General features: G+C 51.5%; 1 protein-coding gene across 2 annotated transcripts; it reads left to right on the top strand.

Moving 5' to 3' along the window:
• The first annotated feature begins 390 nt into the window (after positions 1 to 390).
• On the top strand, positions 391 to 7,468 carry ahcy (adenosylhomocysteinase). Of its 2 annotated transcripts, XM_040203405.2 has the most exons (11): positions 391 to 588; positions 2,506 to 2,696; positions 3,637 to 3,712; positions 4,007 to 4,159; positions 4,700 to 4,812; positions 5,347 to 5,554; positions 5,653 to 5,740; positions 5,825 to 5,942; positions 6,040 to 6,162; positions 6,256 to 6,327; positions 6,768 to 7,468. In XM_040203405.2, exons 1-11 carry the CDS (start codon positions 561 to 563, stop codon positions 6,897 to 6,899), a joined length of 1,302 nt encoding a protein of 433 aa, XP_040059339.2. In that variant the 5' UTR covers positions 391 to 560; the 3' UTR covers positions 6,900 to 7,468. The 2 variants fall into 2 exon arrangements, with proteins under 2 accessions (XP_040059339.2, XP_077948835.1); XM_078092709.1 differs by having other exon boundaries at positions 406 to 588; positions 5,825 to 6,162.
• Positions 7,469 to 23,222: the final 15,754 nt, after the last annotated feature.

Below are 23,222 nucleotides of genomic sequence, written 5' to 3'. Positions count from 1 at the left end.
CAAATGATTTGCTAAAAGTCAAAAGTCAAACGGCAAAAAGTCCTTCAATCTAAACTTGAGTTTAGTCTGAGCTATAAAGGGTCACGTCTATTATTTCTGCAGTTATTTATGCTTTTGTGATAATACTCACATACTTTTACTTCTAGCTGAGTATTATCTTATTATTTAGTATTAGTACTTTAAAAGATCTGAATAATGCAACACTATAATGTGTCACATTATATCATGGAGACCCATTACACATTGAACATTATCTTATACAAACAAAAAACTTGACAAAACCTGTTCTAAAAACTCCATCTAGAAACTATCATTGGCTGGCCGACGCGTATCGACCGTCATCCAATCACATCCCTCACACGCAGGGCGGGAGCTACCGCAGCCAATAGGAACCCAGAGCGGATCCTCGCGTCACACCGCCCCCTTGTGTAAACGGTTTGAATCTGGCTCCTCGACCATAAAGAGCGAGCCGTCACTCTTCTGTCCCTCCCGCCCGCCTGCCTCTCTTCGTCGGCCGCGCTGCCCTCAACGTGCCTGAAACCAACCACCGGAAAACAACAATGTCTGAGAAACTTGCCTACAAAGTTGGTAAGCGGGTGTATTTATGATTTTGACCGTGTTTAGAAGATGTGGGGTAATCACGTTTTGCTAGCTTGCGTGTTAATGGAAGTTAATGGTAACGTGCATGCTAGATAACGGCTCTTCTATCAGCCAGACTTGGGCACTAATTAGAAGCTAATTATATTATTTAGATATCTTGTGTGGTTGGTTTACCGCTTTAGTGTTGTTATAAAAACCGTGTTCATGCTAACACAATGCTAGCATTTCGTGCACGCTGTCGTGGTGTTGTGATTTAACGTTTAGTGACACATTTGTTGGTCGTAAGAGTTCGTTATTTTAGTTTCAGGGCTGTGACGTTAAATGTCGACGTTCCGTTACGCGCAGTTTGCAGAGATTACCCAAAATGTGAGGATGAATCGACGTGTAACAGCTCTACGAGCCGCGAGCATGGGCTTCTCCGAGCAGAGACCGTGTCCGCTGACTCTGGGTGTTGTAGTTCATTAGTGGAGCCGGGGAGCGTCACTCTCTGTCGCCCGAGCTGAGACCCGACTACAGCTCCCGCGGTGCATTGCGCCGCACCGCCAGGTTCGACATGAGTGACAGGAGCAGGCAGAGAACCAGCGACTCAGCGTGCAACTTGCGTTCCGTAGTAATGATACACGTGGTGCGTGAAGCTGCTCTGAAGGCCTAACGATTTTCATCCGTTGTTTTGGAGCTTAACAATTAAGACAAAAATAAATTAAAGAGTATAAAATTGCACTAAATGTAAATATTGTTCTCATGAATTAAAAAAAGAAAGCCACTGTATTCTGTTAAATGTCATGTTATACGAAATGGGAGATTTGGTCAATTAATGATCACCGTAGTTGGTGAACAGTGAATTTTTATCTAACGTTACCAAACTAGCTGTCTAACTGTGACTCAGCTGGTTAGAAGCAGGTGTTGCACAATGTTCTGCTCCGATAGCTGCAGGGCAAAGTCCAAACATTCTCCATAACCTGCATGCAGTCAAGTGTCTGTTTCTCTCAAGTGCAGACGTGTCAATTGAGGCAATTATCTTCATTATTTAAGCAAGCAATCAATCGGTGACACATGTGCCGATGTACAGCCTTGGTTTGAGTAAAGTAAAACCTGGATAGAGTCCCAGCTTTGACCTTTTAAAAGTACTTGGTTGCACTGTGGACACCATGAGGACCGTGCAGGACTTGGATGGGATTTGAGCCTCAATACCGGTCAAATGCAGATAATAGTGCACCGCCCTCTGACCCTGCGTGAACCAGAGTTCCTAATCCGGTCTGCGGCTGGTGATTCAGGCTGGTGCCAGTTGGGTGCAGAGGTGTTTGCACAGGCTTCAGCTGCTGTGCTCTCAGTGGAGGCATGTGCCTGGACTTCATCCCGCTTGGCCCCCAGCGCTTTAGAGACCGCAGCTTGGAACGCCATGCCGAGCGTTCTGTTATCATGTCTGTTATTCAGTTCCATTTAGCTTCTAGCGCTTTATAGTTCTAGTAAAACTACCACCAGATATGAGAGGGACACGCGCGCGGTTTGGACAAGTGCTGCTGAAGGAACCAGAAGTGAAACGAGAACCTGCCTTTTTTGTTTTTGCGAGAAGGCGTTAATGACCAAACACAGCACATAAACACAGCACTGTACATAAAGCGGCAATGAAAAGACGTCAAATTATACTGACTACATGCAAACAAGACTTTGTTTGAACTACAGCTTTTCAGAAAGGAATTAAACGGGTAATTTCCCATTAAAAGGATTTTGAATGAATGCAGTAACTGTTTTTCACTTTTATCCTCAAGAATGTTTAGTCTTTTTTTTTTCTTTTTAATTTAAACCACTTTATCTTTACAATCTACCGACATGGCATTTTGAAGACTGTGACTAATGAGCTGACTGAAGCTAAATGTTTATTGTAATTCATGTTTAACCCCCCAGCTGACATGAGCCTGGCCGAATGGGGGCGCAAGGCCATCGACATCGCGGAGAACGAGATGCCCGGCCTGATGAAGATGAGGGAGATGTACGGTCAGTCCAAGCCGCTGAAGGGCGCCCGAATCGCCGGCTGCCTCCACATGACGCTGCAGACCGCCGTGCTCATCGAGACCCTCACCGCCCTCGGCGCTGAGGTGATGTTCACCAGCCGATCATTAATGCCGAACGCCTTTTCCCGCCGCGACGGGTAACGCGCCGATTGGTTCAGCTTGAGGAGCTGAACCAATCGGCACGTGGAATGTTAATAAATCGGTCTAGAGGCACAAACTGGTTTTCAATGGCAAACGTGTAGATTAGTTTTTAAATCCCTCATTAAGTGACTGCCCCCCCTCTTGTCCTGTGCCGAGCGTGGACTTTGTTTTCTGACTTTTGGTTGGACATTTCCAACCAAGTGTAGTTGAGCTTTCCAAAGACGTAAGATCTGATTTGCTTGGTTATTCTTGGTGTCCTTCATTCACATGATGCATTGTGTGAATTAAAAGGCCTCGATTACATAGTTACCATGTGACACTTTGAAATAAACCCATGTGAGCTGAAGCGGTATTTGCCTTTGAGACACTATTGAACAGTTTGTGCAAACGGTTCCAGTGAGTCTGGCACGTTGCCGCTCGGCCTCAAGGCCGTCGTGTTGGTTTTATCTGTCTGAGCCGGACTGGTGGGAACCAGCCGCCTGAGAACCAACAGCATGAATAACACCCCGACGCCCCCCTTCTGATTATGCCGACTACTGTCACCTTCTGGACACTAGATGGCAGCAAAGTGTCACATGGGGTCATTTTGTTTTTAGTGATGTAATGTGGCGGATCTTTTATATGACAATATATCATCACATCTTGCTCAATAGTCTGAAGCCTCTTTGCTTCACACTACAATGCATTTATCATTCTAGCTCGATTAAACCGGTAATGTTTCGCTGTCATTAGTGTGCTTGGTTAAAATGATCAGATTTTACAATCTGTCTTTTATATTACCGCTTATTCGATATCCTCAGCAGTAATTTTCTTGGCACCGCATGGTGAGAGCTAATGACCCAGTGAGATGCTGAAGTTCTCTCCTCCCGCTCTTCCTCCTCAGGTTCAGTGGTCAAGCTGCAACATCTTCTCCACTCAGGACCACGCCGCCGCCGCCATCGCCAAGTCTGGAGTTCCAGGTAACGCACACAGCTCCACCCGTGTTTCAAAATTAAGTATTTAAAATGAGGACAAAAAATGAGCCACGCCGTACTTTTAAAGACTTGCAGAATCTTGACTAATCGACAAAAAGGCTCCAGACAAACGTCATGTGTTTCACTAACGTTCCAAATGATTTTCTTATAGTTCAAACGTCTGCTTTAGTTATTTGTATCAATACAGAATTTAAATAGTAAATAATTCTTGTGTTTTAACCATATTCATGGTGACTCATGAACGGCTACAGTAGAATAAGTGTTGCGTCCGTCGTGCAGTGTACGCGTGGAAGGGAATGACCGACGAGGAGTACGTGTGGTGCATCGAGCAGACGCTGCACTTCAAAGACGGCCAGGCCCTCAACATGATCCTGGACGACGGAGGAGACCTCACCAACATGGTCCACCAGAAGTACCCCAAGCTGCTGGCAGGTCGGTTCCTCCACGCCTTCGTTAGGAGGCGGAGTCAGTGACCATGATGTCACGCGGGCTTAGTTCAGGTTAACCAGACGTGAACTTTGGGTTCTTTTCTGTTACAAAATAAGTTTCTTTGGGGAAACTTATTTCCCAGGAAATTGCCCCGAATTCAGTGGCTGGTTTCTCTCGTTGAAGAAAATGTTTACGGTGCAAGAAGAGTTCTGGACACTAGGTGGCGTCAGTGGTTCAGTTTGCCGCAGCGACCCTAGAACCCAAAGGGTCTCCTCACCGACTAGTCGCCACTCAGGCGCTCTGAGGGATTCTCTTTAACTTAAGAGAAATTGAAACGACTAAAGGCCAGCAAAAGGCCCTTTTATATTAATTGAGCTACTTGAGGCAGATTCTGGCATCTAAAACATATTTGAAAGGTAGAGAAGGATTCAGCAGGCGGATCGTGACGGTCCCGTTTACTTTGCCCCTAAAAATCTTTTATCTCTTCATTAAGTGATTTAACTACACAGCCCGACCTGCGTTTATTTACTACCTGACCTTCAGGTATCCGCGGCCTGTCGGAGGAGACCACCACCGGCGTGCACAACCTCTACAAGATGCTGAAAAAGGGCGATTTAAAAGTTCCCGCCATCAACGTCAACGACTCCGTCACGAAGGTAAGCGGCCTGTTCAGGGTAGAAATTGACATATTTAGGGGGCGTCTTTGCCCCAATGACTGAAACCAGGGGCTTTTCTTTTAAACTTGTGAAATAACATTTCTTATTGGCTCTGTGTTCATGCATTTGTCATCAGATGACAGTAATCAGACCATTCGGCAGCAGTCTACGGAAAACATGAATCCGTTTTATTTAGTTTCCAGTGTTTCGCAATATGTGAAGTAACATCAATGTGTTTGACAAGTTAACTATATTTTAATTATTGGACATTTTTGCCCCCCTTCTTTCGTGATATCGGGGGGCCTTTGCCCTGCTGTATTTCTGAGCCTGGAACTCGTGATCCTCTGCAGCTGCATCCTGCAGAGAATTGGACAAAGCTTTTCTTTTGGCATGAATAATGTGCTCAGTCTGTAAATTAATAAGCCTGTTTTAAGTGCTCACAGCACGATAAATTAAACCGCTCGGGGTCCCACGAAGGCTCTGACTTCTGGAAGAACTCTATCTGACACTGCCCCCCCCCCCCCCACCCCGCAGAGCAAGTTCGACAACCTGTACGGCTGCAGGGAGAGTCTGATCGACGGCATCAAGAGGGCCACCGACGTGATGATCGCCGGTAAGGTGGCCGTGGTGGCCGGCTACGGCGACGTGGGCAAAGGCTGCGTGCAGGCGCTGCGCGGGTTCGGCGCTCGCGTCATCGTCACGGAGATCGACCCCATCAACGCCCTGCAGGCCGCCATGGAGGGTAGGTGGGGTTTTTCATCGGGAAGCGCCTGAGTTGACGTATCCGGTGACGCTGGAGCACGGTGTTAATTGTTGGCTTATCATTAAAATGCTTCGTAGGTTATGAGGTCACCACCATGGACGAGGCCTCCAAGGAGGGAAACATCTTCGTCACCACCACCGGCTGTGAGGACATCATCCTGGGACAGTGAGTGACCTCTGAAATGATGCTTTCATTGCTTAAGGTTTTATGCAATTGAATGAAATGGTTATTTTTGCGTTTTCCCTTCAGCCACTTTGAGAACATGAAGGACGACGCCATCGTCTGCAACATCGGACACTTTGACTGCGAGATCGACATGGGCTGGCTCACCAAGAACGCTGCCGAGAAGATCAACATCAAACCTCAGGTATGTGTGGAGCGGTTCCCCCTCCTCACCTGCAGCCGCCTGAGCGCTGAGCCGCCACTCATCTGGATCCCCTCCTCCTCCTCCTCCTCTTCCTCAGGTCGACCGCTATCGCATGAAGAGCGGCCGTCATATCATCATCCTGGCCGAGGGCCGACTGGTGAACCTGGGCTGTGCCATGGGACACCCGTCCTTCGTCATGAGCAACTCCTTCACCAATCAGGTAGGGAGGGTGGAGCCTTTTACATCAGGGCGCAAAGAATGAAGTCGTGCGACCTGGAAACGCTGAATGCGTCTGATCTTCGGTCTCCTTCAGGTTCTGGCTCAGATCGAGTTGTGGGAGAACACGGCCAAGTACCCCGTCGGAGTCTACTTCCTGCCCAAGAAGGTCAGAGGTCACACTGTGATAAAGCTGCGTGGCGCAGAAACCCGACCGGTCGTTTCTTGACCTCCTTTAGAAAAGCGCTGACGGGACTCTGGTCCGTCCTCGTCGTCCAGAGTTGCACTTACTGTGAACTAAAGCGCTAAATCCCAGATGTGATGTTTTTCCGGTGAGAGGCCGGTCACGTCAAAGGGGGGCGGGGATAGAAAGATTACAGTAGTGAAGCGGTAAGCCGCTGCTGAATGCAGCAGATTTATTTGTCCCTCCAACATTAAAAAGCCGTGGAGCTTTGAGGAGCGACTCCAGCCATCGCCTGCATTCCAACCGAGGAGGCAAACTGCTTCTCTTTACACTGTAGACGCGACGCCGCGGAGTCGGACTTACGTGATAAGCATCGTGAATCAAAGTGTCTGTTTAACCCGACCGCCCCTTCCTCCCCCTCACAGCTGGACGAGCAGGTGGCGGCCGCCCATCTGGACAAACTGGGGGTGAAGCTGACCAAGCTGACCGACAAGCAGGCCAAGTACTTGGGTCTGCCCACCCAGGGGCCCTTCAAGCCGGACCACTACCGCTACTGAGCGGCCCGCGGTGGCGCCGCCTCGTGTGTGGAGCACTTTGGACTCTCGGATATGCTGAGGGGCTGTTCCGTCTCGGTTTCCTTCTCCCCCTTTTTCTTTTATTAAAATGGCCGTTCTAAAAGTTGCCCACGCTGGATTTGGCCGTCTGCTGCCCGGGCCTTCGTCCGTAGCTCTGTCATGTCAAGTGTCCCCATCAGGAGGTCGCAGCAGCATCCAGATGTGTAGTTCTGTCATTTCTCAACACTTCTGAAACATCACAGCGAACTGAATAAACCTGAATCTTTCCATTTTTAACCTGCGACTCGCGCAGTTTTTCCTCAATTCTGTGTTTTGTCTGACGGGTTGAGTGGACGTTTAAGGCCTCGTTCCCGTAATGGAATCCTTCTGTGTTCCGTGTCTACTCGTCATCACAGTGACACGTTCTGCTGCCAAAGAAGCCACCAAATCAACAAGTCTTAATCTGTTTTTATTCTGTCTGTTGTGAAGGGGTCAAACTCCTCGTCTGTCGCTGCAGGCCGATGACGCGCTCAGTTCTAAACTGTGACCAGGAAAATAAACATGTGACTGTTTCTCCTCGTACGGCTCAATACTTGCTTTGGTCAAAGTGAGAATTGCAACTATTCTCCAGTGTTTGTTGTCATGGTACCGGGCTGTAAGTCAAGTGGGCGGGGCTGTGGGTCACGTGGGCGGGGCCGTGGGTCACGTGGGCGGGGCCAGTGTGAACACATAAAGCTGCTGACGGACAAATCCATGTTTTGCACTTAAGAGGAAAAGCTGTGACTTTCAAATTGGTTCAAGGTTTTAATGAACGGTTTATACAACTAAATCTGCAATGACCAGCGACCATCACACACCTTGTAATCCTGTCATGGGTCCGATAAATCAGACGTGTGTGTCCCTCGTAGGACATTGTAAAATATCTTCATAAAGTCGACCACCTGTGTGATATTTAGAGGCAGAGAGTTTGTGCTCATAATTATGGACACGAACCGCGTAGCAGATTCTGACCCATCATCATTTTCGTCAAGCAGAGTCCTCGAGCAAGGCACCGTGCTGCCAGTGACGCGCTGACTTGAGGCCCTCGAATTGTCTGCAGACTTCGAGCTGATCGCAGGAACCGGCGGGAGGTTTTTGGAGGAAAAGAGAATATTGGGTTTCGTTTACATCCCCTCTTAAATATAACAAACCGGGAGCAAAGTGCGCGGCTGGTAAATATTTAATAGAACGTGGAACTGAAAGTGGCCTCGTGTTTAAGACATCGGGTCTCTGAAGGGACATTATAGAAAGGAAGCTGCTGTTTGTCCTTCCAATCCACACAAGTCCTCGATAAGATCTCTGCATGAGGCCTCAGTCGACGCTGCTTTCATTACAGAAACCCAGTTCGAGTTCGCTGAGGGAACTGGAAGCAGATGTGAGCGAGAACATCCGCCACCAACACGGGACGACATTGGAATTCTAAATAAATCATCCTGAATAAAAAGCGATTTCTCTTTTAAAAGGGCGTCTTTCTTTGTGGAGGATCAGCGTTGGATTACAGGCGTCTGTTCCGGTGAGCCGCTCGTAGCCGCAAAGACGTTTAAAGACGGTGACTCAACTTTTCTTGGTCTCGGTTTCTCCTTTTATTTCTTTATAATTCTGCGGAGTAAGTCCTCCAACAAATGGCTCCAATGAGACGATGTGGTTTCAGATAGAAACGTATTGATGGAACGCTGCTGCTTTCATTAACAGACAAAAAGCCGGACGGAGTCCGCAGGGCGCCGTGAACGTCCCGACGCTCACTCAGCGCCGGCGGCCTTCTGTGTGAAGCATCAGCTGTGTTCATTGTTCTCTCCTTTTGACTGAGACGATAAAGCTGCGTTCAACCTCGACACGTTTCCAGGTCTGGTTGAACTTTTATCACGACGCCACCTCGAGTGTGAGTGACGAAGACTAGAGTGAAGTGGGTCGAGCTGTTCGCGGCGGCTTGGATGGCTGAGACCGACTCTCCCCCGGGAGGCTTCTGATACAGATACAGATGTTGAAATGCTTTCATCAAATGTTTGCTTCAGAGAGACCGCGGCGTTCTATCAGAAACGTACGCCGCAAACATTCGTTTCTGGCGGCCGCGGGAAATAAAATCCAGAAGGCCCGGATGCCATCACCGAGATATTCTGTTCCCCCGACGGGCCGCGTTGTGTTTCACTTCATCGGCCGGCGGGTTCTCCTCAACCCGCCCATTCCAGAACGCTGGCGTTTGATCTCCGCAGCGGCGGCGGATGGGTTTTCCTCTGCGGGACGGCCGGGTTCTTTTCGGCCCTGCTGGTCCCGTCGTCTTGTGAGCGCTTTCAGTTGTCGGGTCCACCTCGCCCAAACCAGTCAACGTAATTCCGTCCTCTGGGTTCATGTCACTCGGATGACGGGTCGTCGGTCCTTGTTGAGCGCGGCGGGCGTGTGGTTGAACCCATGAACCGCTCAGCATCCCTGTGACCCCGCGGCCAAGTTTTAGTGGCACCGCCACTTACCGCCATTCGTCCTCCGCCGGCTCGGAGCAATAAAAACACCAGATGTTGAAACAAACACGCGGCCTCGTTGACCTCTGGGGAAGCGGTTTGCAACACGTCTCCACATGACGCAGAGTTACAGCGGCGTGGGGTATTTACCGCTCCGGGGGGGCGGGAGGGAGGGAGGGGGACGCAGACGGGCACTTCCTGCGTGGCTGACGAGGGCACAGCGGCGAGAATGAAAGCGGGACGAGTTTCCCGTCAGCGAAGTGAATCCAGCTCCTGTATTTAAACGGTCTGCAGTGAGTCATGCGATGCGAGCCCCCCCCCCCCCCCCCCCCCCCCCCCCCCTCAGAGGGGGCTTTAATGAGACCCTTCAGGTCTGGACATTGTTCTTAAACAGCTCACTATTGCCTCATTTCCCAAATGTCGGCGGCTCCGTCGGGGAGCCTCTGTCGTATATCTGGTTACCAGAAGCCTTTTTCCTCAATGGAACCTGGAGGACCACCGGGGGGGGGGGGGACGTGTGAGCTGCATGCCGACCGGCCCTCACTGAGGTCAACACGTACTTTTAGTCTGTAAAGTAGTGTTTAACGTAACTGTCGGTAAAATGCAAAGAACACGGAGCATAATCGGTGAGACGCTCAGCAAACAAACAAGGAACAAAAGTTATAGTTGAAACCAAAATAATGCAAACCGAATCCACAATAGGAAACAAGTTTGGATCATTTCAGGTTTTCACACAGAAAAAAAGGCCCCTGATGTCCCATAAAGAAAGAAGAAAAACAGCACAAACTGTGCAGGAACGTTTCCAGCAACAAGCCGACAACACAGAGGTCCTCTGTTACCACGTTCAGCAAGACTCATAAAGCATTCTGCGGAATGCCTGCAAATTAAGAGTTAAGAATTAAGTAACTTAAGTTTTGAGGAAAATTTATTGTGTCTTGACATAAATAATGAAATAAAAACCTGAAACCAATTTGTGAGAAAATGCACATCCTTTAAAACATAATTAAAAACATCATTGAGGGTTGGAGGAGCATTATTTTGATCCTCCGTTTAAAAAAAGGGTTTTATTTAAATGCACGTATTGTTTTTGAGGATAAACAATGCGCCTGCAGAGACTTCGTCTTCCTTCTTGGCCGGAGGGACGATGGATTAGTGGTTCAGGTTCCCCAAAGCTTCCGAGAAACAACGAAGGACCATTTCCCAGAATGCACGCTGCGTAACAAAACAGGATTACCGATAACAGACTGAAACCGGGATCGATCATCGAAAAGCCAAACGACGGGCGAAGAACAGCAGCAACCAACGGGACAAACAGAGTCTCGGTCGGCAGCAGGCGGAACGTTCGGCGCCGGTTCTTTTCGCAACGAGTGGACGGACTTTGTGCTCGTTGCACATATTTCTGTGAGATCACGTAGAGGGCTGGAAAGAGGTTTTCATTCCCCCAAAGTGGCCTCGAATGACCTCTGTCAGGCCGAGGTGATGTCTGTTACATCATCGTCGTCATAATTCAAGTGGTTAACACAGAACCTCGTGAACGCGCTCCATGCGCTGGAGCTCGGTGCGTGTGCTCCTTGGCGTGTTTCTGAAGGTAAACTGTCGAAATGTTGTCCAGAACCGGGACTCGAGGAGGGAGTCTCCCCAAAAAGACGAAGGTCAACCACATCACGAATGTCTGCGCGTGTCTCCAGCGTGGGATAAACACCAGGACAGAAAGTAGAAAGCTGTCACTGAATTACGACTCGTTTCCGACAACAACAACACGGTTGTGCAACTAAAGTCACTTCCCAGAAGTGCTTGAGCCAAGGCGGCGTATTCACGTCCCCGGAAGGGGTCACAGCGGGGGGGGGGGGGGGGGGGGGGGGGGGTCCGAACGGGCTTCACTCGGACAAACTGACCACAGATGTGAAAACAAGACTCCTTGATAGAGTCGCACGTCAGCAGCTCAAAGTCTGAAGACTGACAGCTGGTCTCGAGGCGCGAGGCAGCGGTCGGATACCGAGACGTTTTCACTGGCGTGTTTCACAGCGAGGCTCCGCACGCTGCACTCAAACGCCTCATACCGCCGTCCGCACGCTGCACTCAAACGCCTCATACCACCGTCCGCACGCTGCACTCAAACGCCTCATACCACCGTCCGCACGCTGCACTCAAACGCCTCATACCGCCGTCCGCACGCTGCACTCAAACGCCTCATACCACCGTCCGCACGCTGCACTCAAACGCCTCATACCGCCGTCCGCACGCTGCACTCAAACGCCTCATACCACCGTCCGCACGCTGCACTCAAACGCCTCATACCGCCGTCCGCACGCTGCACTCAAACGCCTCATACCGCCGTCCGCACGCTGCACTCAAACGCCTCATACCGCCGTCCACACGCTGCACTCAAACGCCTCATACCAACCGTCCAAAATACACGTTTAGACAAACAACGTGGTTCCTTTTCTGCTGAAAGCGTTCAGCCATGATGCAAACGTCCATCGACTCCATCGATGGAAACATTTCATCTCATGAAGGAAAACACAGATGACTTCTTGGTCCTGTTGCAGCGTAAAGGGCTGATAATTAGGTGGGGAACAGACTCCACACACACACACACACACACACACACACACACACACACACACACACACACACACACACACACACACACACACACCAGAGCTGCCAACTTTTCAAAAAACCTCAGAGTGAGATTTTTTTCGGGGGCGACCAAAGTATCAGGAAATTGTAATTCACTTGGCGTAGTACCCGTGTTGTACGCTGCATTCTGGTGGTTTGTGGGGCCCAGAGCGGTTGATCGGGGCGGCCTGCTGGAGATGGACACTGGTCACATTCTGAGAAGCAGAGACAGCTGATGGTCCACTCCCAGGACACTCTGGTTTAACTCAATGTCATTTTGTGCATTCTGGTGGATTTTTGGGTGGCGTGTCTGAACTTATTCTGATTCATGTTCATCTGCTCATGACTTGAGCTGAACATTCAACCAGAAAACTATTCCTGTACCACAATGAATGTCTATGTACCACAACATAGCCTAATTAATAGACCTGTGTTTAACATGTGACCAATTTAGGTTGATTGACATTTTGATTACAATGGTATTCAACTCATTCTTAACTGAAACCTCACCCATACTGTTAATAATTCTATTCTTAGGAGCACTTAAGGATTTATGTTCAGCAAAAAATGACACAAGTTTAGTTAGGGAAAAATACTTTTCATTATCAAACAGAAAAGTGCAACAAATAAAGTGCTTAAAGTGCTTTAAACAGGAGCCTTTCAAAGCAAAACAATGGATACACATAATATAAATACACATAAATAAAATAACAAACCATGAGGTATTAAGAAGGAGATCAGAAGCTGGTTGGTAATTTTTTTACTAAGCGTTGTTTATTAAGGCTTAACAAACAACGCTATGATGTTTTGAGCGTGCAGCGTGTAACACGGCGCCCTCCTGCTGCTTCTTGGGACAGTTTACATTCAACACTCAAAATCACACAAACACAACTAATCAGTTTCTTTTTAGAGAGTGAGTTCTTAATTGAGCCACCCGTCATTAACGCACCTCCTGAGTTTCTGCCGCGGTTGTTTCTGTTTGAAAACCTTCTTCTTGGGGACTCTTTGGGGTCAACAGGGTGCCTACGCAGCGAATCGGGTCACAGACGCGCCCCTCAGCGCCGTCTATCGTCAGGGAGTTTTCTGCCACACGCGCAGGTATGTGACAGCGCGGGACGTCAACTACCAAAATCCCCCGCGGAGCGGCGCTAGCTAGCGTTAGCGTAGGAGCTCCTAGAAGCCCCCCCGTAGTTTGTCCCCCTGAAATCCTCCTGAGCAGAAGAGCAGACATGTTGTATTTCTGCAGGACGCTGATTCTTCTCACAGACGCACGCGGAAGCTCGCAGGAACCTTTTGTGGAGTGTTTTCTGATCCGCTAAGCTCACAAACATCTGACTGGGTCGGACAGCTTGTAGGAGGAAGAAATGCCTCAGAGTCTCTGACGGTCACGGGACCCTCATGTGCCCGTTAAGACCCGCTGAGCGATTGACCTGGTCGACCCGAGTGGAAGCAAACCGCAACTCTCGATCTTTCGTTTCACCAGAGGATCTGAGCACGTGGAGTCGTAATTACAAGAGCACGTAATTACAAGAGTGATCTGGGGAGTGTCTGCGTTAAATGTTTTAAGATGTTTTAAGGCCTTTTTGCGATGAACGTCAACGTTTGCGGCAGAAACGTGCCGTAATTGTTTCATCATTGCGTACCTGGATTCAGTTCCCCCGGTGGAATTTAATACAAACTAAATCCGTCTAAATTCCTGGATCCAGCCTGCGCTCAGCAGCCGGTGTCAGGCGAAATGTTGCATCTGGTGTCATGACATATTTGACCCTTCGAGGTGTCACGGAGCCGGGATCAGAGAACCTTCATTTGGGGGAGCGTGCACCGTAAAAACCCGTCGAGAGGTTCCAGGCTTGTAAAATCCTGAAGAAAAGGCTGCGGTGCCTCGTTCCTTCAACTGGAAAACTTTGAGTGACTTAACAAATCATTCCGGTGCTTCACTGTGTTTCAGGAGATAAAAGAATCGGTTTCTCACATGTGAGGAACTGCTGCTTTGTTTCAATACATTGTAAATGAAATATATTTTGGAATGAGGAATGAAACCGTGGATGGGAATTCTTCACCATCTATTTTCTCTCGTCGTAACACGCCAGTGACATTCCCCCGATGCCGAGTGCACGTCAAAGGCACCGCCCACCCGGGCACCAGCCACCTGGGCACCGCCCACCCGGGCACCAGCCACCTGGGCACCGCCCACCCGGGCACCGCCCACCCTGGCACCAGCCACCCTGGCACCGCCCACCCTGGCACCGCCCACCCGGGCACCAGCCACCCGGGCACCGCCCACCCGGGCACCAGCCACCCGGGCACCGCCCACCCTGGCACCAGCCACCCTGGCACCGCCCACCCTGGCACCAGCCACCTGGGCACTGCCCACCCTGGCACCAGCCACCCGGGCACCGCCCACCCGGGCACCGCCCACCCTGGCACCAGCCACCCTGGCACCGCCCACCCTGGCACCGCCCACCCGGGCACCAGCCACCCGGGCACCGCCCACCCGGGCACCAGCCACCCGGGCACCGCCCACCCTGGCACCAGCCACCCTGGCACCGCCCACCCTGGCACTGCCCACCTGGGCACTGCCCACCCTGGCACCGCCCACCCTGGCACTGCCCACCTGGGCACCAGCCACCCGGGAATAACCAAACAAATAGAATCCAAGCACATCGGCTTCAAAGCTTACGATACAGTTTTATTGTAAGACGATGTGAATGTGATTTTTAGAGAAAATAACTAAAGCACAATCTAGAGAATATGTGTTAGATATTTTACTTAAGAAAAGTAAGAGCGGCACGGTGGCGTGGTCGTAAGCACTGTTGCCTCACAGCAAGAAGCTCCTGGGTTCCAGTGGCCTTTCTGAGTGGAGTCTGCATGTTCTCCCCGTGTCTGTGTGGGTTCTCTCCGGGTTCTCCGGCTTCCTCCCACAGTCCAGAGACCTGCTCTGGGGATCTGGTTGGTTGGGGACTCTAAATTGCCTCTAAAGGTGTGCGAATGGTCGTTTGTCTCTGTGTAGCCCTGTGATTGGCTGGCGACCAGTCCAGGGTGTATCGTCTGAAGTTGGCTGGGATGGACTCCATCACCCCGCGACCCCGTGTGCAGGATAAGTGATGTGAAGATCGATGGATGGACTTAAGGAAAGTAGTAATAGCTCAGATCAGAAATCACACTTAACCTGGACAGAATTACACTACTTTGGGCCTGAAGCTAAAAAAAGAAAACTTTCATACGAGCGCATCTTGTTATCAATAAATACACATTTTTAATGTGTGATGCACTATATAACTGTACTTTTTACTCCTCTCTGGTACTTCAGCCTGAGCATATTCAACTATCAGATGCAGACAATCGATTAAAGCCAGAACAGATTGTCCAGGAAAAGGACAATTTAATAGCTGCAAGATGACCGAAATTACCCAAACAACAGATGCACTGATCCTTCAGAAAAATAATTCCTCGCTTGGTGGTTGTCGAATGATTAAAAGCACCGCCCTGGTCTACGTTGAATTCCATAACCCGGCCAACTGGTGACTGAAGGCGGGTTCGGAGGCCAACGTGGTCGTTAATATCTCCTCCTGTGGGGATACGGGACAGGGTCACAAGGGGGAGCCACAGTAATTCTGGAGGTAGCGGGTGGGACTCTTGTTCTCTCTTCTGTGGTCTAATCAGATTGATGCAGGGCAGCTGGGAGGAGTGCACTCATCGCTGGCAGCTGCTGCAAGTCTTCAGGGAGCAGTTAAAGAGGGACATCTTTCAGAGGTTCGGCGCCGAGGGATTGCCGAGTACAGCCTTCCAGACACGCGTTTTCCTGGGTCCGGAGACTTCAGTGGCTTCCATTCCTACGTCACGAGGGAGACACGGGACGCCGCCGCCGACGGCGGTGCATTGCCGGAAGGCCTGAGTATTTGAGTTGTCGTTTGGAAAGAGAGACAATAAATACGCATTTTGTGTTTATACTTTACCTGGTTCCGGTGTTTGCTTTTGGATCCCTCTCACGAGCCGTGACAGAATCCCTCGGCCATACAACATGGATCCAGCAAACCCGGCATCCGTGCAGGAGGCTCTCAGCGCCCAGGGAGCGATGGTGGGGAGGCACGAGCAGATGCTGGTGCTGATGATGGAGTCCTTGGAGAGGCTGAATCGACGGATGGACCGGCCTGGGACGTCGGGGGCTGCGGCATCGGGAGGTCCGGATCCTCCAGGGAGAGAGGAGGACCAGGGTCCGACCAACGCCGCCAACGACCGGGAGCCGCGGGTTCCACTGCCAGAACCGTATGCAGGGGAAGCCGGGGGGTGCGGCCGCTTCTTACTGAACTGCGAGCTCGTGTTCGACCTGCAGCCCCGCAGTTATACCACCGACAGAGCCAAGATAGCCTTTTGTATGAATTTGTTTCGGGGAAGGGCGGCCCAGTGGGCGACCGCGTTGTGGGGGGGTCAGTCCTCGGCGTTGAGCTCTTTCGCGGGTTTTTCTGAGGAACTGCGACGTGTGTTCGACCACCCGGTGCGGGGGCAGGATGCTTTGAATAGGCTGCTGTCGCTGCGGCAGGGGCCTGAATCAGTGGCGGACTTTGCTATCTCGTTCCGGATCCTTGCCGCCGAGAGCGGTGCCAACGAACACACGCTAAGGACCATTTTTGCGCGGAACCTGTCGGAGACCCTGAAAGACGAGCTGCTCTCTCGCGACGCCACCACCACTTTGGAGCAGCTTATTTCGTTGGCAATTACGATGGATAATCGCATTCAGGAACGTGAACGCGAGCGGGGGAGGCGGCCGTCGCGTCCGCAGTTCACGGGGGGGGAGGTTTCGAGCCCGGTTGGGTCGGGGGGGGAGTTTTCGGGAGGCGCGGGCGAGCCGATGCAGTTGGGGCGGGCTCGGTTGACTCCGTCCGAACGCGAACGGCGGTTTAGTCGTCGACTGTGTTTGTATTGCGGACGCGCGGGACATTATGCTAGGAACTGTCCGGAGTCCCCAAACGGGGCTCCTCACCAGGCGAAGAGGACCTCCTGGTGAGTAACGCAGCGTCCTCTACTATCCCATCCCGTATTTCCATTCCGGCCATTCTACTGTTTCATTCCCATAATCACTCGACCACCGCCCTCGTGGACTCCGGTTCTGATGCTAATTTTATGGACGAGGGACTAGCCGCACGGTTGCGAGTACCGTTAGAGACGCTCGAGAGCGCCAGGGCAGTTAACGCGCTAGATGGTCGACTGATCAGCCGGGTCACGCATCGCACAGGCCCCCTCACGCTCCGTATATCGGGAAACCATTCAGAAACCATTCAGTTGCTAATTATTCCGTCTCCGGCGAGTCCGATCGTGCTGGGTCTCCCGTGGTTAAAACTTCATAACCCCATGGTGGATTGGACAACTATGGCCATCGCGGGCTGGAGCGTGGGGTGTCATGCCCGGTGTCTGCGGGCTGCGGGGGGAACACCAGCGACGTCAGTGGTACCATCACTTCCTCCAGACTTATCCACGGTTCCGTCAGTCTACCATGACCTTGCGCAGGTGTTTAGTAAGGACAAGGCTTGTACTCTGCCACCGCACCGACCTTTCGATTGTGCGATAGACTTGCTCCCGGGGGCTCCGCTGCCCACTAGCCGTCTTTTCAACATCTCCCGCCCGGAACGGTTAGCAATGGAAAAATACGTTCGGGAGTGCCTGGACGCGGGTTTCATCCGTCCTTCGTCCGCCCCGTTAGGCGCGGGGTTCTTTTTCGTTGAGAAAAAGGACCACTCACTGCGTCCGTGCATTGACTATCGGGGCTTGAATCGAATCACGATAAAGAATAAGACTCCATTGCCGTTAATCGACCCGTCATTCGAACCCCTCTCTCAGGCGCAGTTTTTTACCAAGCTGGATCTCCGAAACGCCTATCATTTGGTTCGTATCCGCGAAGGTGATGAATGGAAGACGGCCTTTAACACGCCCATGGGGCAATTCGAGTATCGGGTCATGCCGTTTGGGTTGACAAATGCCCCGGCCGTCTTCCAGTCATTAATGAATAATCTGTTTCGGGATATCACCAGTAGCTTCGCTTTCATTTATCTGGACGATATCCTGATTTTCTCCCGGTCCCTCACCGAGCACCAGCAACAGGTGCGACTGGTGCTGCGGCGACTTTTGGAAAACAGGCTATACGTTAAACCCGAGAAGTGCGAATTTCACGTGGCGTCGGTTCGTTTCCTCGGGTTCGTGATTGCGCGGGGGCAGGTGGAACCGGATCCTGATAAGATTCGAGCGGTAGCAGACTGGCCGATCCCGGGCACGCGGAAGGACTTACAGCGGTTCCTGGGGTTCGCAAATTTTTATCGCCGGTTTGTGAGGGACTTCAGTAGAGTGGCCGCACCTCTCACCGCGCTAACATCCACCAAGGCATCCTTCTGCTGGACGCCAGAAGCACAGGGGGCGTTTAGTAAATTGAGGTCTCTCTTCACCAGCGCCCCTATTCTTAGGCACCCTGATTCCGCTCGGCAGTTTGTGGTGGAAGTGGATGCGTCGGAAGCAGGGGTCGGGGCCGTTCTGTCTCAGCGAGATCCGTCAACGCAGAAGTTACATCCATGTGCTTTCTTCTCCAAACGGTTGAGTCCGGCGGAGAAGAATTATGACGTCGGGAATCGGGAGCTGCTGGCAGTGGTCCTCGCGCTACAGGAATGGCGGCATTGGTTGGAGGGTAGCCTGCAGCCCTTCTGGATTTGGACGGATCACAAGAATCTGGCGTACATCCAGGCGGCTCGGAGGCTGAATTCCCGACAAGCACGGTGGGCCTTGTTCCTCAGCCGTTTCCAGTTTACGTTGTCCTATCGCCCGGGAAGCAAGAACGGCAAGCCGGACGCCCTTTCCAGGATCTTCCCGCCGCCGGCATCACCGGATTCCACGCCCATACTTCCGTCCGAGTGTATTGTAGGTGCGGCAACTTGGGAGATCGAGTCGGTGGTGCAGGAGGCGCAGCGGGGGGAGTCGGTGCCAGAGGGGGGACCAGCGGACCGCCTGTTCGTGCCACGGACGGTCAGATCGCAGGTACTTCAGTGGGGCCATTCATCGAAGCTGACGTGTCATCCGGGGGCGAGACGGACGGCTCTCTTCATTCGTCAGCGGTTTTGGTGGCCGGGACTGGATCGAGACACGAGGGCGTTTGTGGCGGCGTGCCCCGAATGTGCCAGAGGTAAGGCCTCGCACCAGGCCTCGGCGGGCCTGCTGCAACCATTGCCTGTCCCGGGCAGGCCGTGGTCCCACATCGGGGTGGACTTTGTTACGGGCTTGCCTCCATCCGACGGGAACACAACCATTCTGACCATAGTGGACCGTTTTTCCAAAGCGGTTCATTATGTTCCCCTCACCAAACTGCCTTCTGCGTTGGAGACCGCCGAGCTGTTGGTCTTGCATGTGTTCCGGATTCACGGGATCCCTATGGACATTGTATCCGACAGAGGACCGCAGTTTGCGTCTAAGGTATGGGGTGCGTTTTGCAGGGCTGTGGGGGCAAGGGCCAGTTTATCTTCAGGGTATCATCCACAGTCCAACGGACAGACTGAGCGGGCAAATCAAGACCTGGTGTCGGCGTTGCGGTGCATCGCGGCGCGGCATCCGGTGTCATGGAGCAAGTTCCTGCCGTGGGTGGAGTATGCCCACAATTCCCTGTCACGTTCTGCTACGGGGATGTCGCCATTTATGGTCTGTTTCGGTTTTCAGCCCCCGTTGTTTCAGATCCAGGAGGCAGCAGTGGCAGTCCCGTCCGTCGATGACCATCTCCGGCGGATTCAGGAGGTGTGGGACTCGGCGCGGGCAGCTATCACCCGGTCGGGGGAGATCAACAAGAAGATGGCTGACCGACATCGCGTCCCCGCACCGGCGTACAGGGTAGGACAGCAGGTGTGGTTGTCCGCGAAGGACCTCCCCCTGGCAACGGAGGGCCGCAAGATGAACCCAAGGTACGTCGGACCATACCCTATCGAACAGATCGTCAACCCTTCGGCGGTTCGTCTGACCCTGCCGGCGGCCCTGAAGGTACATCCGACGTTTCACGTCTCGCTGTTGAAACCGGTGGGGGAGAGCGAATTCAGCCCTCCGGCCAATGCTCCCCCGGCTCCCCTGGTCATCGAGGGGCATCCAGCACACAGGGTTTCCCGGATACTGGACGTCCGGCGTCGGGGGCGGGGGTTTCAATATCTGGTGGACTGGGAGGGGTATGGACCGGAGGAACGATCTTGGCTGCCCCGCCGGCAGATTTTTGGCTCCACATTATTCCGGGAGTTCTATCGGGACAATCCGGGTAAGCCCGGGCGGCCGCCAGGAGGCGCCCGTTGAGGGGGGGGTACTGTGGGGATACGGGACAGGGTCACAAGGGGGAGCCACAGTAATTCTGGAGGTAGCGGGTGGGACTCTTGTTCTCTCTTCTGTGGTCTAATCAGATTGATGCAGGGCAGCTGGGAGGAGTGCACTCATCGCTGGCAGCTGCTGCAAGTCTTCAGGGAGCAGTTAAAGAGGGACATCTTTCAGAGGTTCGGCGCCGAGGGATTGCCGAGTACAGCCTTCCAGACACGCGTTTTCCTGGGTCCGGAGACTTCAGTGGCTTCCATTCCTACGTCACGAGGGAGACACGGGACGCCGCCGCCGACGGCGGTGCATTGCCGGAAGGCCTGAGTATTTGAGTTGTCGTTTGGAAAGAGAGACAATAAATACGCATTTTGTGTTTATACTTTACCTGGTTCCGGTGTTTGCTTTTGGATCCCTCTCACGAGCCGTGACACCTCCCTCACTGTGAGATCATGAAAGTCAAGTCACTCTGTGATCGATCACACAACTACACCACGAACACGCAATCACTGTCTCCTCCTCCACCCGAGCCAAGCGACCTGTCGGAAACACAGCAGGGGGTCGCCGGGAGGAATCTGCGCTTCTGGTTTGGTGGAGTTAGTCGTTATCCGGAGAGGTTGGAAGGACACATACGGAAGGAAAATACCAGCAGAGCATGTTAGCGGATCATTAACTAGCGTTAGCACTGCTGTTGTGGCGGGAGAGCGTCTGTCCAATCAGAAGGGTCCGTCCTCTGCTGTGTGCTGTAAGGCCCTCCCCTTTCCGTGAGAGGTTGATGGCGTTGTGTTTTCCTATTTGCCGTTGTGATTTGCACTTCAGAGCCACCGTAGCAACTCTTTAGAAAAAATAAATAAAAGTTACGGCAATTAGAGTTTCAGCTCCGCTCACAGCTGTCGGAAAAGAGAGTTTGGCTGCTGCGGCTCTCCGTCGGCTTTGTTCACTCATCAGCGTTTCCGCTCATGGCAATATGCACCTAACATCCAGCCAAGCGTCTGTGAAGGTTGTAAAAATGTTTAAGATGAAATACATATTCTGTTTGGGGTTCCAAGAAACGCATAAACTATTTCTGTTGGAGAATGTCCGCAAAAAAATGATGCTGATGGTCGGGGTGAGAAACGCACACAGTAACTCGACTGAACATCTGCATTGAGGAAGAAAAAGAAACTCTCACGACTAGTGATCCACATGTGCTCCCCTGCTGGAAAAGATGTAGTCGTGCAGAGAAAAGTGCCACAGGACTGCAGAGCGCATCTGAATCTGTCGGCTGGTCCGACACGCACTTCACATGCTGATTTAAACACAAGCAACTCACGTCAGTGGATCAACGGAGGGCAGACTATCAGGTGCTTCTGCAAACATGATGTGAGCTCAAACACGAGCTCAGCGTCGGCCCCTCGGCGCCGTGGGCCTGAAAGACGGCCGTGAAGCTTCATTGTCTCATTGTTTCTTCATTGCTCTAAACACACCTGGAAGTTCCGGATGGACTGAATAAAATACGGAATGTTGGAAAAGCAGATGAGGATTTTTTTTCGCCGATAAATAATGTTGAAATTTTAATTTGGATGGAATTCAAAGTGAACTAACCTTAAACATTTCACTTTCCCATGGATCAATGACCCGATCGGGGATTGTTGGAGTTAGAATCTACTGTGATGCGCGTTGATGAACCGGTGGAACTGTCCGAGGTGCTGAAGCGGCAGACGCATCTGCAACAGCAACCTTTCCTCCGACCACGAGAGCCTCGTCGCGGCTCCGTCGCCGCTGGAGATACATGGATTCACAAAACGGATCCGGCCTCCGCGAAGCCGTATTTCTGTCTTCGCTTCAGAGTTTTCTTTGTGCACCAACAATTGATACGAGCCGGCGTTACACCCTGACTCTTGCGGAAAGACGCAGGTTAAAGCCGAAATCAACCCCAGACATATTTCCCCATCCCGTTGTTCCAACGACACATTGTGCCCAAATCCTAATATAATCCCAAAATATGTGACTGTGGAGCCTTCGGCTTACGTGGCACACGGGGGTCTTTACGTGGTGGTTACACTGCTGCCACTAGTTTTAATCCCATCTCCAGCACCTGCTGGGTAAAACACTGTGAAGGAGAAACTGTCCTTGGATCCACAGTTGAGATAAAAAGGATTGATCGGTTTAGAAAGATATTCAGCATCAGTTTACTTATGAGATTCTAGTAGTAAAAATGTAACAGTAAAAGTCTCTGTGAAGGTCAGAAGTCAACTCCACTATTTCCGTGGACTTCTCATCTACGGAGCAAAGGTCACCTTCGAGGTCTCCTGTTTTACAATCCGAGAGAAGATCTATTGGTAGAAAGGTCAGAGGTCAAACTGGATTATGCTCCTGTGTGTCTCAACCTTGATGAGGGGGCTTTAAAAGACGAGAGGCAGATTAAATCACTCAGTTTTTATGTCGGGGGGCTGCTAACCGGAGGCCACGGGAGGAATTTCATTTCGAATGGGATAAGGACAACTGGGAGAGGAAATTAAACCGGTTTTATGGCACAGTGGCTCATAACAGTACAACAAACATTAATAAGAAGTACGTAGTCACATGGTTAAAGGAACCGAATGCCCGAGACGGTTCGCCATCGATCCGTGACATCACGGGTCAGAGGTGATTTGACCTCCTCAGATATTACATCCACACAACACAGTTCAATTCCATTCACTTTCATACGGCCCACATGTGTGATTAGTGATGACAGTAATGCTTTCCTTACCCTCGTCCCCGAGGCCACAAATCATTACAAACATCTTTTTTTTTTTTTTTTTTAGAAACTCTCCAAGACGTTTTGATCGTCTGGGCTCTGCGATGCTTCGGGGGCGACAGTAAATAATCTGGTCAGTGAGTGCAGTAATAATCCTTTGTGTTCCCAGAGGAACCT

Source organism: Gasterosteus aculeatus, chromosome 17 (assembly GCF_964276395.1).
Source record: "Gasterosteus aculeatus chromosome 17, fGasAcu3.hap1.1, whole genome shotgun sequence".
Taxonomy (NCBI): domain Eukaryota; kingdom Metazoa; phylum Chordata; class Actinopteri; order Perciformes; family Gasterosteidae; genus Gasterosteus; species Gasterosteus aculeatus.
The sequence above is the reverse complement of the archived record's forward strand: the minus strand, read 5'-3'. Positions and strand labels throughout refer to the sequence as shown.